This window comes from Durio zibethinus, chromosome 17 (assembly GCF_047325235.1).
Source record: "Durio zibethinus cultivar Kanyao isolate XHJ-2024 chromosome 17, ASM4732523v1, whole genome shotgun sequence".
Classification (NCBI taxonomy): Eukaryota; Viridiplantae; Streptophyta; class Magnoliopsida; order Malvales; family Malvaceae; genus Durio; species Durio zibethinus.
Window position 1 is genome coordinate 5,727,739 of NC_143178.1, and position 18,116 is coordinate 5,745,854.

Here is an 18,116-nt window from a genome sequence, read left to right on the forward strand (position 1 = left end):
ACTTGAGCCAAAATTGGAAGACTAGCGTGTTATTAACTCTAAAGTCTGAAGTCAAATCAGTTCAAAATGTAGGTATAAATAAATGTTTTTCTGGTACGTTCCCGCCGGCGACAAAAAAAAAAAAAAGCAAAAGCAAGCATCCCCAAGCATACCATGTCAATGAAGCTAGGGTTGAAAAGACTGTAGGTAAAAAGAAAATTTCACTGAAAAATTTGTGTTGAAAAAGAAATAATAGTAGTGGGGATTTGCTTTAAGAAAACAACAATTGAAATGCCATGGCCAAATAAATATCCGAAAAACCCAGGGCACATGGAATACTTTAAAATCAAAAGGAAGTTTGAATAGCGTCTTTTCAACGTCTCAAACGCAATTCTAAACCACGAAAAAAAAGGAGCAAACTGCTTTTTGTGTTCTGAGTTGTATTTGCATTCCATTTAACTCAAATTAATGAACTCAACCAAAATCCAAAAACAAAAATAAAATGCACAGTGAATTGCGATAGTGGTCCAAACTCCAAATCAACTTTTGGTGTTCATAACTTCATATAACAACGTCGAAAAAACTCTTAATCAAAGCTGATTTTTCCGTGGTGAAGATCTTGCTCTAGAGCTGAAATTTGAAAGCAATTTGAGCCCAGAGAAGAACAAATTTCCAGTAAAACTGTAAATACTTCGGCTTTATGTTAATAAATAGAAATCCCACTTGAGTATGCATTTTTGTATTTTTCATCCAATTGGTATTAAAAATATATTAATAATATTATAAAACAAAGGGAAAAGGGTTATTTATTCCCATGGTCGGTATTTTTTCTGCCCCAACATGCTAATACATAACTCGTCGAAAGTATAGGAAGCGATTTGCTTCTTTGTTGCTACATTCTTGTCAAATTGGAACCAAGGTATGAATAAAACAGAAGGCAAAAATGAGATTTCAGCTGAAAAACCTCTTCCTCAAATCAATTATTAAAAAAAAAAATTACAGTGATTAAAAATCGGGTTTAAGCACATAAAGCAAAAGAAGACACTTGTCTTTAGCAGTTCACATCATATACGTATTTGGCAAAAGCTACAGGCGTGGATTTATGGTCAAATCCAAATTGACTTACATTTGACAATATCAAAGAATTTGCCTCGACGATTAGGAAATCAAGGCATCAAGCCAACATTTCCATGCTGCAATGGCGGCATTGAGCGGTCAAAGCAGGATGGCTATTATTTCGTTTGGATGATCGGATTGAAGGAGACTCACTCCATTTGGTCCCAATAAGATAAACAAACAAGTATTTTCTAGTAATAAGAAAACAAAAATCCTACCTGTTCCATCTACACAGTCACGATTGCAAAATGCATAAACGAGTATGCCATAAAATACATGTTCACATGCAGCATCAGCGCCCTTTACCACCACCCACCCCGCCTCCCCTCACAGAAAAAATGCAACAGCAACTATGTCACTGCTGAGTTCCATAACAAGAGAAGAAAGTTCAAAGGAATCCAAATAACTGGTGCACTTTTCATGCAACAGTATATAATATTGTAGGGATAGGAAAATCTTCCGAAATATAGAAGGGAGCAACTAACTGAAGTTTTAGATGTGTCCCATCTAATTAAATCAACCAAATTTGTAACGGGTTCAACTCTCAACTACTAAGTTACAGTTTCGTCCACATATTATTAGTGGCTTATGATTCATAAAATATCAGTCAGTCAGCTGGAGTGAAGTATCCCAGTTTGATACACTCGAAATTCTCATCAAGTTCTAAAATAATCATTACAAAAGCATGAGAAACTATGATGCAAGAAACAAATGTAACAAGGTACATCTAATATACTACGATTCTTAGCCTTACTAGCCAGTTACTGAGTTAACCTTACAATTTCGCAAATGTGCCTCTTATAAGTTTTACAGTGCCATCAAATGTCTTGATCAGATTGACTTCTTAAATCCTAGCTTCACCCTCTTCCCAAGCAGGTCCCATCAGTTCCCTCTCAACCACGACAGTGAACCATAGTTTCTAAACTACTTGAAGTAACTTCAAATGAGTTATAGCCTAGAACAGTTAGTCCGAGTGGCGGCATAGTATCTTCTAAAAGAGATTGAATAAGTCCTATAATGAATTTAATTCCTGATTTCCATTCCATAAAATCTAGAAACCCTCGCTTTTAAATTCCTAATGTTTAGCAGAAGTTCCATTGATACAGTAAGGTTGTTCACATAGGACATTTCTAAGCAATTCTGTTAAGCAGACCTTTAAATCATTTTTTTTTTTCTTTCTTTGATCTGAGACCTCTCGATCAAATTCATGGTCATCATTTTCACACATTAATATGCTATACTTGTTATAGTACCTTTGTTTTATATATGCTAGCTTCGCTTTGGGACTAACAATTCAACCAATCATCACCAAAGGAACGCTAAAAGAAAACAATTCTTCCCAAACTTGAAGTTCAGCTATGTGGAGAAAAGCTGAAGACAAATTGGAAATTCTGAAATTACATGGAGTAATGAATAAACAAAATTAAGCTCCACTTACATAAAATTATCATTTTTCCCGGCTCTAACATCTAAAAGCAACTTTCCCGATCATCAAATTTCAGTACATCAAGTACAATCAAAAGGGGAAAAAACTAATAAGTATTAAAGAAAAGAAGAAATGATGTCAGAATTATAAAATAACCCAGTATCAATTCCTATTTAAATTGCAAAAGAATGTAGAAAACTAAGCATGCAGGGACACCTACTTTGGGTTATCTATGATACCACTCTACCCAAATGAATGGCCAAAAGAAAGACATAAATCTTCAGCCATTGCAGCAGCATCTCCTCCATTTTAACAGTTAGTCAACATAAATCTTCACGGAAGCATATGTGTTTCTCTAATGAGAAAAGATAATGTTTTTGTTCTTTCTATTTCAAGCTAGGGAAAGTACTCCACAGAGATAATAACCAGGCAAGTTTATCTTCTAAATTGCAACCTCGCCATTAAAAAAAAAGGCCAGTTTATAGGCCTTTTCTATTTTTGTTGTTAATCCCATGAAGGACCAGCTACAATTCCAAAATACTAGCATGAGAGTTATAAGCTCAGTGAACTGAACTTACATTTAGCCAAGTCAAGCAACAGAGCAAGTCCATTTGGCCATCTGAGCTTTTAACTAAGGCAGTTGGACTAAGGATCCCAGCCTCCCAGGTGCAAGCCAACATGTTGCAGACACAATAGATTCATTTTACTGTTGGACATTTGAGGGAAAATAAGTGGTAAATTTAGACAGGTCTGTATCTGCTTTCCTCCATAAAACAAAATCAAATAGGATAGGTGTTTTTAACAAAACAGCAATAACAACAAACAAGATATACAGAAAAAAGAAGAAAACAAGCAGTAAAAAGGAGAATATTTTGACTAACGCCCCAAATTTCATAAAAACTTTTTTTATCAGAATGCCAGATCAGAGCATATCACACACCACAGGAAGGATAGAACTGCAGCGAAGAAAAGGAATCAAAGGTATTCCAAGAATGATGATCTAAGCACAGAGAAAATGCCCGTTTATTGATATATATATATATATATTTTGGCCAAGTTCATTGGTTTATATTTCATGGCATAACACTATGGACCTCATTTCAAACATTTATAACTGATTACAGAGGACACAATATATCTCATTGGTTTATAACAATCATTGATCAAGAGAAAGAAAACCAAAAGAACATTATAGAATTACCTAAATATCTGGCTCTTAAAGTTCTGAAAAATCACACAGCTAGTAGGTTAATGCCTAAAAGTCTAGAAGGAACTAATAGATCAAGCGAAAGTTCCTTAGGGGTAAAGTTAGCAGCGTTAGAAGAAAAGGCAAAGAAATGGATCTAAAGAAATAATAGATGTCCTACTAGCATAGTTAAGATGCTGGATGAAGCATGTTTTCTTTCCATCACACGGTCAAAGACAGGATATACATCGGAGAAGACAAAATAACAACAATTTAATCTAATGATTGCAAACATATTCTCTCAAGTCACTACAGCTATTCTAGACTGAACAGAAGCTTGTCTGGCATGAGGTTTTCTTACTAAGCATGCTTTTAAAGAAATGACTTGTATTGTAAACCAGGACAAATTGGGACAATGCATCCACAGGGCTTTCAAAAAAAGACGCAGAGACTGATTTCTAGAGTTGCTCAAAGTTGTAATCACTTTAGATGACCTCTGTTAATAATAATGATCCATTGAAGCAAAAAAAGAAAATGAAAAATGTGCAACCACCTGGCTAAGGATTATGCTACTATGATATAAAATGTAACTCAAGTCTATAAAGCATTAATTCGGTTTCATGGAATCAATCATGATCAAACTAAAAGGCTCATCTTGAATTATGATGAGTACATATAATGCCCTGAATCCTGATCAGCTCGCTCGCATACTCCCCTCTTCTTTTTCAAAACGCATTTTGTCCTCTCCTTAACCTCCTCTTAAGATACGTCGTCCTTTTATGATAAAGAAGAAAATAACATAATATCATTGATAGAATCCAGGCTTTTACAATCCAAATAGTTATGGGGCAGGCCTGATATACAAAAAAGCTCTGGAGAAAGAAGGAGAAGAAAATAAAAGGGAACTATATGGTCAAGTTAAAGCAATAAACAAATGAAAATGGAAAAGGACTTGGTTTGGAGGGGTGACTAAAATCTCATAAGTTATACTTAAGTTCAATACAGCTTTTGTTAAAAAGGTAAACTTGTATTAATTAAACAGACTTGAGTAGCTAACCACAAACAGACAATCCCTGTTGCGTTGTCTAGCTTGAGATCCATAAGTGTTCAAATTTAAAATGGATGAGGACATAAAAACTAGATTACTAATGCATTTTGTTCAATTTTGTTCAATCTGTTTTGATATAAGATTCTTCTCCTTTACTGACATATTACTTTCCCTCCTCTGAATTAGTCATTGCGCAATCGTAAAATTGTTTGCATGGCCAATCACCTAGATGGTAAGATTAGGTTTATTCCAGACCAAACATCTCCTTTCAATTGGAGCAAGCTCAAGAAGAACTATGAAAATTAATGAAAGCATGCGCAATGCCTAGAATCTGGAGGGGCACCAAAAATAAATTTAACAAAATCAATATTTAATATCGACAAGTAAGTACCAATGTCACTGCATCAGCAAGTTCAAAATGTTAGCTATCAGTATATGATGAATACCTTCTGAACAAAAATGAAGGCAACGAATTGAATGACTGAGCTGAAGTTGCAAACCAATCTTCAACTCTATCAACTGTGTACAACAAAGCACTCCAATATCTGATATAAGGAAGTAAGCTAATGAGAAAAATGTTCAATGTCAATCTCAAGGCAAACCCCAAAAACTTACATGCAGCTAAAAAGCATAAGGAACAAATAGGTTTGAGGTCCATCTTGAAGCCTGTATGTATACTCAACAGCATCCCTCCATCATTCACAGAGAATCAGTAAAAGAACTGCGAGCTTCCTTCCCACACTGCCCAACTGTTAATCTAAGGAGTTCATCACCAGTATTGTTTATCTTGCAACATAACCGACGCGGCACCTGCCATAATACATACAAATTATCATGAAAACGAAAAGGCCAGAAACCACCTAAAGAGGAAAAAAAACTTAGGAAACAATTATGAGAACATGACGCACCAGATGCCAATTCTTTCCAAGAGGATACCCTAAAACCTGGATGTTCTGCACATATTGCAATGGAGGGGAACGTGGAAAGCAGAAAACCTTTCTTTTCAGGTCATCTTTGGCTTTGGCCCGAGCATATGAACCCAATGTAGCATTACCATCTTTCATTACATCTTTTAGGAAAAATAGAACTGGCTTTTTGCAAACAGATTTGTAAGAACCCCTGGTGTCATGATCAAATTCGTGGGGGTGTCGTAATTTATTCCAGGCAATGTAGGTATGCTCTGAACGTTCTAGCTCACGAGGTGGCACAATATTTGGGAACACTTGAACAACATAACCGAGTGAAACTAAAAAAGTGAGGCGCCTAACACGATCATAACAGATTGATCGTTGTAGAAAGCTCCTGGGTTCAATTCTCATAGCTTTTATAAACAGTTTTAAACTGTCTAACGAACTTAATCCAGGAAAAAATGGATCCACATATTCAACATGGTGGATTGAAACGAATGGTGCAATTGGATGAGAAGATAAAAGACCGTGGGCATTTCCTCTAATATCCCACTATCAAAACAAATATAATAATTAGTTAATCATATTTAACTATATTAATTAGCAGAATTTTAATAGTTTATTTTATGATTACCTGATGAAAACCATTCTCTCTGGTGAGTGGAACACCGAGTTCCGTAATGCAGGCGTGTAGACGATCATCGCTTCCATAAAGCTTCGGATACCTCTCGATGCAATCGTCGTGGAATTTAGAGAGAGCCTCCACCAGAGGATAACTAATGGCAATGCCGCCACCGCCAAACGCCATGGAGTGGCTGAAATACGCGTTGGCGGAGTGGCTTTCAGAGGGTGCCCCGATGTACATCATCTCGGAAGAATCATATTTGTTTAAGACTGCCACCAGATTGTCTACATTGAAAACCGTGTCGTCATCTCCTAAAACGAACCAGCGGACGTTTGGCAGACGGAGACGGAAGGATTCCGTTAAAATGCGAGAGATTCGGAGACCGGAAGGATGGCCCGTTGGGTTAGTGTAACGGAAACGTGAGATGTCTTCGGAGACCATGAGTGGTGGAAGCGAATCGTCGGCTTCTTCAGGTGGGACCTGCTCTTCTAACCAAACGTGACCGCGCATTTCCGACTGTCGCCACCAAAGCCTAACTAACTCTTTCCGTTGTTTCCATAGATGTGAAGATCCTGCTATTCCAAATAAGATGTCGTTCAGAAAAAGCTCTTTTTTCTCATTTCCACGCTCCGAGAGGCTACGGTTACGAGGAGAGGCTGGTGGCAAATCAAACCGAAGAGGGGGAGGAATTGATCGAAGATAGGGAGATGAAGACCAGGGAAGAGAGCGGGAGAGGTAATGGGGACCACCTTCCCAGTCCTTGAAACGACGCCAGCAACGAGTGGTGGTGCCGGAGAAAACAAGAGAGAGCCAGGCGCTGGTGGAGATAAGCAACGCGGCAACCGCAACCACTGCGGTTCCCATACGGCTCTGACGCCAACGACGACATCGGCTTCGAGGGAGGCGTGGAGATGGCTCATTGGATATGGAGAGATTATTATGGCAAGGCAGCATCATGACATTGAGCAGCCTCATCCTCAACGCTCATTTCCGCCACCGCCTAATCAAAACGGTAACTGAAAAAATAAAAATTAAAGTAAAACGGCGGGGAAAAACCAATGTGTTACGTACAAAATGGATAAAAAGATTTGAAGGGTCTTGAATTTGGTAAAGAATTTGCAGTTGGAAGGACATAATTGGATTTAATTAAAATCAAGAGCAATTAGGGGTTTTCTTCTATCCCTTCCCCCACTTTTTTTTTTTTTGGTGTTTGGATATTTTTGTATTTGGGAAATTTGGACTCCGTTTGTGCGCTTTTTTCAAATTCTGAAACTGACCAAACGCAAAAGGAATCGGGAAAGATCGATAAATAGAGCCGTTGCGTTTTTTGTAGCTTTATATATACTGGAAGCCCTACTTTCCGCTGTCTTCCCTGTGTTGGTTGATGTCCCCAGAAACCATTTTCCAACGTCATCCAATAATTCTTCTTTGGAATTGAAGAAGGCAAACTTTTGTTTGTAAAGAGCATTTGTTTTTATCTCACCTTGGGCAGTTTTTAATGCGTAATTACTGCTAATTGCCAAAGTAGTTGCTGTACCCAAGTGGTTTTTTTTTTTTTTCTCCAATACGAACGCAAACGGATTATGCTAAGCTTTGAAACAAGAAATCTGTGTATGCATTTTGTCTGCATGCTTATTTGCTACCCAAATTTCCATCCTGGAAAACAGTTCCCACGCAAATTCGAATTCAACGGGATAACTGTGAGCCATGGCCCCCGGGCCCCACGCCCAGGGTATGGTCTCAAAACAAAAGAAAGGCAGAAATTCCCCACGTGTCTCGCCGAAAGTGAGCACATTTTGAAGAATATAAGGCCCGAAGCCCATTACTTTTCTTGGGAAGGCCCGCACGTGGAAGCCCCAGTCTAAAGTACGAAACTCCGACGCTGAGGATGGACTACAGTGTACAAAGACTTATCAAGAGAGAAGGCCCAAAAAGAAAATGAAAGTGAGCGATCATTAATATATAAAGCAACCGGCAACCGTCCACCAGCCCCACTGCTTTCCTTTCATTCTGAACACTGATATGGACATTTCCAAATATCACGCTTCTCAAAATTGCAGTAAATGCATAAAAAATTGTCTGGCATGAGCTTCTCGTGATTGGCATGCCACTCGCTATCATCATGATTTGAATTTTAAAAAAAAAATAAAAAGGTAGAAAAATTTGGAAATGATCATCGTTCTTGGCAAAATGGATTAATCAAGTAGAACGAAAGGAAACTGATGAAAAATAAAGCTATAAGAGGTTACTATCTTTTATCCTAGAGATCTTTGAAAAATATTACACGTGAAAACGAAATGTAAATGTTTCTTTCGGTAATAATTAAAAAGAATAAATTTTAAATGAGGACTAATTGTATATTTCTATAATTATAATATATTACTAAAAAAATTTAAATACGTTTGATCATAAACAAAAGTTTTTAACGAATATTTGATTAACTACCTTCTCTCCATATTCACTCACACAGTCACATGGGACAAAATGATAATTTGAAGCCATAGAAGAGTCAATTTTGGATTAACAATTTTCCCTCCATAGCCCACTAACTTTTTTCAGTTTGCTAATTATAAGTCAAATTTTATTTTTTTAAAATATAATTTCTTCTTATATTTAAACTCACTCTCCCCTTTTTATTTTCTAAAATAAAAATTATTAGCTATATTATCGATTGCTAAAAATATCAATTTTACTTACGAAAATTTTAATTTTTATCTAAGTAGAAGTGGATCTAGATATCAAATTTTGGGGATAATGACAAAGATGAATATCATTTTGAAATACTCATTGGATTGAGGATGAAGATATATAATATAATATACATCTTGTATTTGTATGTTATATATTTAATAAATATATAAAATATATATTTGTTACTTATCTTAGATTATTAATTTTTATATTTAAAAATGTCAGAATTTGAATTATAATTATTAAAATTAAAAAATAAATATTTTATTAGTAGATTATATAATTGTTAATTCAATAATTTTTTTAATTATAATTGTTTAAACTTGTTTTAATATATGTGTATAATTTGTAAATTATTATTTATTTCAATAAATATTAAATATTTTAATTTTTAAAGAATTACAAATACAAAAATTATCTTTACCTATTAAAATTTATTGGGAATAAGAATGAATATTAATTTTTATCCAAGTAGATTAGGATATAAAGATGAAAATATAAAAAAATAGGGATGGAAATGAAAAAATGTTTATATATATGTAAAATTGGGAAAGAGAAAGATACATGCGTGTATCTATTTTGGATTTTAAAGCTACTACTGCAAACCTACGTTGCAATCTGTAGTGTATTTTCTTTCGGGGGTTAGCCCTCGTGTCTTATTTTTTTAATTTGAAATTTTTTGATGTTTGATAATTATTTTAAATTTTAATTAATTTAAAATCAAATTAAATTGAATTTCATAAAAAAATATTTTTTAATATTTTTTTTATTTATAAAATTTAAAATTTTAAAAATAAGACACGAGGGCTTTCACACGTCCCCTTTGCTAGTGTTATATACTTATAAATTTAAATAAATAGAGTAATAATAATAAAAAAAAAAGGGGTCCCTGAAGTGTTGTCTCTTTTGGTGTTATGGAATAATGGGGGAAGGCAATCTGCGCCTAGCGATTTGGTTGGTAAAGGGTGGCGTTCAGTGGTATTAGGAAGTCGCTTTTAAGTGTATGGCGACCATCCAACTACATTGGGAAATTGTGGTTGGGGACATAATCAGTCCTTTAAGCCTATTATTTTTCATTGGTCTTTCTGCCCCAAACTCTGAAAAACATACTTTTAAGCCTATTATTTTTCTTTGGTCATGCTTCCAAATTTTGATTTTAACCAAATTATTATTTAAAAAATTTTTTTTTTTACTGTCTCAGTCTTACCCATTTTTTGTCAACTTTAAAGAGGATAAATAAGAAGGAAAGAAGATATCAGTGAAAAGGATAAGAGTGGGATTTAAGAAAGATACTCCGAGTGGAGTAGAGAAAGAGAGAGGGGAAAGTATTAGTAAAGGAAATTGAAAGTAGAGTTAAAAATGGGATAATGCCTATGGTAGCCAGATGCCGAGATCCGCCTAAAATGCTGCCCAAATTGCTGTCCACATGCCATGTCGGTTTGATCGATGCCTAATCCAGCCCCGAATGCAGCAAATCAATGCTCAGCAAGCAAGCATTATATTTATGTCAAATCCACAAATAGGTGAGATTTTCAGCATTGACTTTTTTTTTTTATGTATACTTTATAGAGAAGGAACTTTTTTTTTTAATGAAGCATTTTACTTATATTATTATTATAATTTAAAATTTTATATGTAATTTATACATATAAATAATGAAGAAACTATACATAAAAATAATTAATCTTTCCATAATTATTTGTTATTATTGAACAATAACAAGATTATAAAATGAAATACTCCTTCTTTATTATAACATTGGCCACGTCAACAATTAATCGTCATTTTTTTTTATAATTTAGCAATTAACTTTAACAAAATTTAATTAAAAACATAAAAATTGTACTACTAAAATGAATTGAACATGATGAACAAAATCTTGTTATTATATGATAAATTGAAAATTTTTGTTGTCTCATTAATTTATATCATAACTTTATATGAGAATGATGACTTGATAATAACAAAATACAAAGTTATTAATAATTAATTTAATTGATTAATATAATTATTTTTTAAAAAATAATTTTAAAATTTAATATATATAATTATTTTTATTTTTAAATTTATTATTTATAAAATAATAAAAAAATTATTTAATACACTATATTTAGTAAGTTCTAAAAAAATAACTACCAAACATTGGATGGTAATGAAGTTTTTGGTAGAAATGAAGTAGTTATGGTCATTTCCCCGTGCAGCCACGATCATGATTATAAAGCATGACATCATAAATAACGCGTATACAATGATATTAAAATTGCAAAATATTGAAGTATAAAACGGCATGAGTTGCACATTATAAAAAAAGGCATGGGTTGTTAGATTGATTAAGACTTTATGTGAAATTGACAATGTTAACAGCTTACTTTTTAATACTTAATACTTAATCTACTATTATCATTTTTGAATTAATGTGCAACTTTTCATTTAAAATATAAAGTAGAATTAAAGAAAAAAAAAAGATACACATGAAAAACAAGGTTTTTTTTTTTATTATTATTATTAAGATCTCATTTCACTGTCATTTGGATCCTTTCATTGTTTTTTGAAAATGATATATTAAAAGTGCTTATTTATCAATTTTCTTAAAGATTTATTTAATATTTTTTAAAAATTTCAAAATAAAAAATAAAGCAAAAAAAATCTTTAAAAAATACAAAAACAATAAAAAAATTCACCAAAATAAATTTGGCTTCAAATATATAGTAATAAATTTTTTTATAATCAATTTCGTAGACAAGGGAATCGTCCTTAGTCTTTGGTGTTGGTGCTGGCATGCCACTATCTTACTTTTTTTTTTTTCTTTCAATAAAAATTTTAAATTTTGTTAGATGAAACAAATAAAGTAAATAAAAAATAAAAAGAAATTCTCAACTTTCAAATTTTTGTAGTACTAGTATATTTAAAAAATAACCAGACTATATTTTGAATAGCCGATCGGTCAAACTCAAATGGCTAATTGCTCAAAAAGAGAACCTCTTTGGCTTTCCTTGGAGGTTTCCATCGTTTCTCTGCCTCTTTCTCTCTCCACTTAGATCGGACTATTAGATCGAGCTTTGTAGGATTCTGCGCGTTCCCATGGCTACAGCTTTGACTACTGACAAATCTAAGGTTCGAAGGGAATGGATTTTAGGTGTTTCAAATTTTGTCTGCTGGTACAGGCGTTGTTGGTCCATCCCATCCATTCTCTTATTACTACCAATGCTCATTTTATCTTCTCTATTCACTTTCTGCGTCGCTTCCCAACCCATACCTTCTACTGTTTCCCACACTTCCAGTGATCCGCCGACACCTTCTTTAAAACCAACCCAATCGCACGTTAACCCTCAAATTGCTATTCTCATCACTGTTTCTATTGTCTTGCTTCTTGCCTTGTTGTTTGCCATGGGGTTCTTGTTCAGATTCCTCGGATGCGGTAAATCCTCGGCAACCGCTCAACCTGATCAAAACAAGGGAAAAGATTCTGGCGTCGAAGGTGAAGGGTTTGCCAGGAAATTCGGATGGGAGGAGATTAAAGTCGTGACTAAGGATTTTTCCCGTGTAATTGGTCAGGGAGGGTTTAGCAATGTCTACTTGGCTAACTTGTCTGGTTCCAGTCAAGGAGCAGTTAAGATCCATGTTGGTAGTGATCGACTAAACCAAGTGTTCAAACAGGAACTGGATATTTTGCTCCGACTCCGTCACGACAACATCGTTAAGCTTCTTGGTTACTGCGATGATCTAGGTGCGTTGCGTGAGGCTTTTGCTTTACTCTTCAAAAAAAGAAAAAGAGCAGTCTTTTTTATTACTTTAGAAATGAAAAGTTATTAATTGAAAATTTTTTTTTTTTAATTTTGTGTCCAGAGGAAGGGGCCATGGTGTTTGAGTACGTTCCTAATGGAAACCTACAAGAGAAGCTACACGAAAGGGGAAGGGAAGTACTTCCATGGAAAACCCGCACGGCCATAGCTTTCCAACTCGCCCAAGCAATCGAATACCTACATGAAAAATGCACCCTCCAAATAGTTCATGGGGACATCAAAGCTTCTAATATCTTGCTAGACGAGCATTTTAATTGCAAGCTCTGCGATTTCGGGTCAGCAAAGATGGGTTTTTCTTCCGCGGTGATGCCGCCGTCGTGTTCCAGGACGAAGCAAGTAATGATAGGCTCACCAGGTTACACTGACCCTCATTACTTGAGAACTGGGTTCGCCTCCAAGAAGAACGATGTTTACAGCTTGGGTGTTGTTATTTTGGAACTTGTTACTGGAATGGAGGCCTTTTGCCCAGAAAAGGGACAGCTATTAACATCAATAGTGGCACCCAGCTTAAGAGACATTGCTGAGTGTGGGGCGGAGGAGAAAGTGGCAGAATTGGTGGATCCACGCCTGGCTGGAGAGTTTGACTTGGAAGAAGCCAAGGCTATGCTTTCAATTGCTGCTCTTTGTCTTCACCAGTCTCCCACTGTTAGGCCTTCTGCTTCTCAAATCATGCAAACAATTAAGGAGAAAATTCCTTCCATCGACTTCCTATTCTCACCAGGCAAAGATTGCCACTAGTAACTAATTGATGGAAAGAACCGTGCTGATTGGGCTTATTGCTTTGAAAACTGAAATTGTTAATACGTAGTTGCATTTTTTTTTCCGTTTCTTTTCTTGTAAGTAGATTTGCAAAGTCCAAAAATCAGGGCGTGTCCTGGACTGTGTGCCCTTAGATTATAGAAAGAAAAGATTCGTGTGGAAATTCAGCACATGTAAATTAAATCATCAAATCTTTAGGACAACGATTTTACTGTAAAGTGGAAAGTAAAAACACATTGGACAGGTGCATTGGATTTTGAATGTTTTGCTTATTATACTTTGATTCTGGCCGTCTTGAAATTCTGGCTTTCAGTTGCAGCAATTCGATGGACAGTCGATTGGGACGTAACGTAAACGCGTGCCTTTGTATTTTTTTTTTTAATTATATTATTTGATGAGAAGCATGCTTGCTTGAAATCGAAACATTTGAAGGATAGAGCCCAGCCCAAATTTACAGCCCGAAGCAGAACCGAAGGGGGCCCAAATATCTCAAAAAGTCAGAAAAATTGAGCAGGTTGATTCATAACGAAGAGAGCAGGGGAGTGGAAGCGAAACAGTCGAGATGCTGTCGTTATCTTTGGTACCGTTAGTAATTAAAATGCCCGCAATGGCTGCGGCCAAAGGCGCCTCAAATCCAAACGACCATCCAAAATTCCCATCCTTAAATCATCAAACTCCGAAAGCAAAGATTTGGTTGGCTTTTGTTTGAGAAACCAAAATCCTATTCCAAAGAAGGCTTTGCTGCCTATCCCAGCTAGCAGATTTTGCCCCAGTTACCTCCGCTGCCTATGGAATCCTTCTACTCTCTGGCGGTCTCTTTGCCTGTATTCTTCTCTGCATTCACATCTCTCTATTTGCTTTCTTTCATTTATCAGCAATTGAATATTTACCAACTATATTAGCATAATTTGCAATTTGAAATTTGCTTCTAGTTAGTCAGGGAGTCAGGGATCACTCTTTGGAGGCCTCAGCGGAGCTCCTCTCAAGACATCTGTGTGTTTGATATATCAACTTCTTCTGCATTCTGTTTGGACCTTTTCTGTTTAATAAGGTTGCTTATTGAGTTGTGGTGTTCATTGAAAGATGGATCCCACCATTACGGTGCTCCATTGTAACTGCTTGAGTAATATGGATATACTTGGGTTTTGCTCTTCTAAGTGGTGTCTTAGTGTAAATATGTTAAAATCATATCAGGCTGAATTGTTCTTTGGTGTTACTGTCAAAACTGGGGCATCACTCAAACTATTTTTGATTGATTGTTGTTTGTTTTCTGTTTTTATGTATAAGTTGTTGCATTTCTCTACTTGCTGTCTGTAATTGTTTTTATAGGTGTGCTGTTATTGACATGCATCCTTATACTATGATATAGCAGGTCTCTCCTGCCTCTTGGATAAATAAAATATTTTTATCTTATCCAAAAAAAATATTCTTTGATGTTGCTGTAGGAGCTTTTCAGATCTATTATAATTTCCAATGTTGGATGCTATGCTGCTACGAAAATCCTGTTGAAACCCGCAAGATACCATTGGGTTTTTGTCTCATCAATGTTTCATATTCATAGAACAAATCTGACTTTGATTTTTTGAGTTTGTTTCTTTTTCTGGAATGTGTTGACTAAAAGTCGGGTTTCATTTTACACGTGAACTTTGCTTGTCTTGGACCTCCCCTCAGCTACTTGTATATTTAGACCAGTCTTTCTCTTCATATTTCAACTGAATCTTCTTTTGTCATTCCTTAAAATAAGGTTACTTGGAGGCATGTTCTTTTGTCACTGGACACTTCTTTAGCTTGCATTTACATTCTTCAGAAATCATTTTTGATTACATATGCCTATTTTCATTGTTCTCAAGTACTTAGTGCACTACAAGTTGAGTCTTTAATGAACATTACTTGTCAACTTCTTGGATTCTGTGTATATTTTTAGTTTAATATCCAGTTAACATGTGCTTTTATTCACTTTGGATCACATAAATCAATATTATAATTGAAAGTCAGAGTGCTGTTACTTGATGCCATAATGTTGCTCAATAGTTCACTTTTGCAATTGTAGACACATCTCTCTAATTAACATTAATGTGAATGATATTTGCAACCTGTAACTGTAATATTGTCTACATAGGCATTCAGTTAGTCATCTTCTGAGTTTGGAAAATTATACCATTCAAGTAACTAAAAGTTGTATGGTTATGTGAATTGAATGCTATTCATTTACACACTCCATGGGTAGATAGTATAATTAGTTAACTTTTGACCTGGGGAAAATGAAGGAGTTTGGATATGGTTCTTCCTCTTTCTGCGGGATACTTAATTCTCCTCCATCTCATCCTTCATATTTCCTTCTTTTCTTATTATCTCTTTAATTTTTGACTCCTACATCATTCAAAGCATTGTTGTTTCCAAATTTTGACTTGCATCTTCACATTGATTTCCTATTGGAACAACCTAAGTCGTTCTTGAGAAGAGTGAGGTTCACATCTCACTCCACTTCATCAAGATTGAACCAACAATCTTGGTTAAACATCTTATTCCGTCTATGAAGTATCTTGCTATTAGGTATAATATAATAGCCTCTTAAAGTGTAACCATTTTATAAATCATCCCAATGCTTACATTCTTCTTTATTTTTTTCCTTTAATCACATTACAGCTGCTATTAATTTTGTCATCCTCCTAGGAACCATGAAGCATGTGAAAAAGTTTGTGTAACTTAATACAATTATCATTGTCTGTTATGTCAGTTTAAATGAATGATTTAATTTTGTGCTCCATAAGGATTTCGCAAAAATGATATTTGCATGATGTAGATGTAATTTTATCATAACTAATGTAATTTGATTTCTTAGTGCTATCTACTCGGTTTTCTTCACTTTAATTTGCTTGATTTTTGTAGGGTGCTCATGGTTATAGCTATACAGATCATTTAAATTTTAGTTTGCCTGTGACCTGGTATCTTCTTAAAACAGAAGTTATTCTACCATAAAATGCAATATGTAATATTTGATTGTCCAGTTCAGGCTTATTTTCTTATGCAAGCATCAGAGACTAAAGAATTTGGTGATGCCCTTGGTTTTGGGTCTGTCTTCCTTTTCTCCTCTGTGTTTGGTATGTTTATTTTTTGAAATTTTTGGTATTTTTACCTTTTACCATATTTGGTGATGACTATGCTGCATGCACACAATATTTTAGATGCATTTCATGTCAGTTCAGTAAAAATCAATATATGGAATTTGAGGTCTAATCCTTATCTCCCCGTCTCTCTCCCTATCTGGTTACTGTTTTAGGGATACGATTGGCAGCTACTCGAACTGATTCCTGCAGGTCCTTTATTAGGTCTTTCTATCTGTGCATTGGTTGTGTTTACCTCAGCGTATTTGCAAGATAGTCTTTGATCCTTGTCTTTTATATTTGGCACAACACTGCTAGAAAGTAATTACCTCTTGTTAATGCGACAAAATTATGTTACTTTAATATGATATTTGTATTCCTTTTGGAATTAGCAGCTGAAGTACTTCAATAACTTGTCTCTGTCTCACTTGCATTCTCAATGCAAGTTTCTGCATTCAGTGTTTACCATCATTGATGGTTTAATGTGCTATTTTGCATCTCTCAACGGAAAAAAAAAAACTATTCGACAAATTTTATATACGTGTCTTGTGCATAATGATACGGCTCCTGTTGATTGAAATTTAGCACAGTTTTTTAGGTAGAAGTAGTAGCATTTTGAAAAGCAACATCAATTGATTTTCCTTTTTGGTTTTCTTTTTTTCTTTTCACACTTTTTTCTAGGGGTGGGTTGGTTTATTTAATGTTGGCAAGGCATAAAGATTGAGTGAAATGCTTTGTTGGAAGTCCACATGCCTTTCTGCTGATTGAAAATGCAAAACCCATTTGAAGTTAAATAGAAATTAGTCTTCCACTCTAATCTTTGTTTGATATTGTTCTAACAAAATTGTTTTTGCCTGTGATACGTTCACGTAATAGGGATATGTGTTTATGAGATTAACCACAAGGTGTGGAAGTTTATCATTTATCCAACAGAAAAAGGGAAAAAATAGTATTTTGATAAGCTGATCAGAGAGGTTAAATCATAAAAGTAAATTATAGGAGTTTGTATTTTCTGAGAAAATACATGAATTATCAATAGAATTAAGAATGTGGTGGAAAAGGATTTTCTAAATTTGGTATTGAGACCATGAGGAACATATAAAGAATGTTCCCCAGAAACTTGTAAGAAACTGAGTTATAGTTAAAGAAATCTTTAAGTGTTTGGTGGGGGAGGCCGCCGTCTGGCTCGGTTTAGCATGGCCCCTCAGAAGGTTGCTGGTTATGAAGAGTTGGTAGCTTTGGTTTTTGCAGTGCAAAAGTTGGCGATTTGAGTTCTGTAGTTGGTTTTAGGAGATGAAGTTGTTTAATTTGGCATAGCTGATATCATAAGCTGAAATAAAATAACAAAAAAAAAAGGGTTTGTTGGGCTGGCTTATGGCCATGAGTGACATAATCAATTGTTTTCCTATAACCGCGTTTGATTCTTAAATTTTTTCGTTTAATACTATGATTTATGTTTTTACTTGTTTCT

General features: G+C 34.8%; 2 protein-coding genes across 4 annotated transcripts; one reads left to right on the forward strand and one right to left on the reverse strand.

Moving 5' to 3' along the window:
• Positions 1 to 2,619: 2,619 nt before the first annotated feature.
• On the reverse strand, positions 2,620 to 7,754 carry LOC111279724 (uncharacterized). Of its 3 annotated transcripts, XR_016329114.1 has the most exons (5): positions 6,298 to 7,754; positions 5,664 to 6,215; positions 5,371 to 5,565; positions 5,202 to 5,300; positions 2,620 to 3,227 (listed from the first exon to the last, which is right to left on the reverse strand). XR_016329114.1 is itself a non-coding variant. In XM_022866751.2 (3 exons), the coding sequence occupies exons 1-3, from the start codon at positions 7,261 to 7,263 to the stop codon at positions 5,455 to 5,457; spliced, it is 1,629 nt and encodes a 542-aa protein (XP_022722486.2). In that variant the 5' UTR covers positions 7,264 to 7,753; the 3' UTR covers positions 5,088 to 5,454. The 3 variants fall into 3 exon arrangements, 1 of the variants encoding a protein (XP_022722486.2); XR_002688944.2 differs by lacking the exon at positions 2,620 to 3,227 and having other exon boundaries at positions 5,088 to 5,300; positions 6,298 to 7,570; XM_022866751.2 differs by lacking the exon at positions 2,620 to 3,227 and having other exon boundaries at positions 5,088 to 5,565; positions 6,298 to 7,753.
• A 4,159-nt stretch (positions 7,755 to 11,913) lies between these two features.
• On the forward strand, positions 11,914 to 17,033 carry LOC111279742 (putative receptor-like protein kinase At1g33260). Its single transcript, XM_022866772.2, has 4 exons — positions 11,914 to 12,706; positions 12,826 to 14,365; positions 14,478 to 16,642; positions 16,822 to 17,033. Exons 1-2 carry the CDS (start codon positions 12,061 to 12,063, stop codon positions 13,518 to 13,520), a joined length of 1,341 nt encoding a protein of 446 aa, XP_022722507.1. The 5' UTR covers positions 11,914 to 12,060; the 3' UTR covers positions 13,521 to 14,365; positions 14,478 to 16,642; positions 16,822 to 17,033.
• Positions 17,034 to 18,116: the final 1,083 nt, after the last annotated feature.

Bases quoted from the DNA above. Each gene is read 5' to 3' on its own strand.
- LOC111279742 (XM_022866772.2), top strand. From the start codon at position 12,061: ATGGCTACAGCTTTGACTACTGACAAATCTAAGGTTCGAAGGGAATGG. The intron at 12,707-12,825 runs GTGCGTTGCGTG...TTTTGTGTCCAG, and splicing joins TGGTTACTGCGATGATCTAG to AGGAAGGGGCCATGGTGTTT.
- LOC111279724 (XM_022866751.2), bottom strand. From the start codon at position 7,263: ATGAGGCTGCTCAATGTCATGATGCTGCCTTGCCATAATAATCTCTCC. The intron at 6,216-6,297 runs GTAATCATAAAA...TTGTTTTGATAG, and splicing joins GAGAGAATGGTTTTCATCAG to TGGGATATTAGAGGAAATGC. The intron at 5,566-5,663 runs GTGCGTCATGTT...GTATTATGGCAG, and splicing joins TTGGAAAGAATTGGCATCTG to GTGCCGCGTCGGTTATGTTG.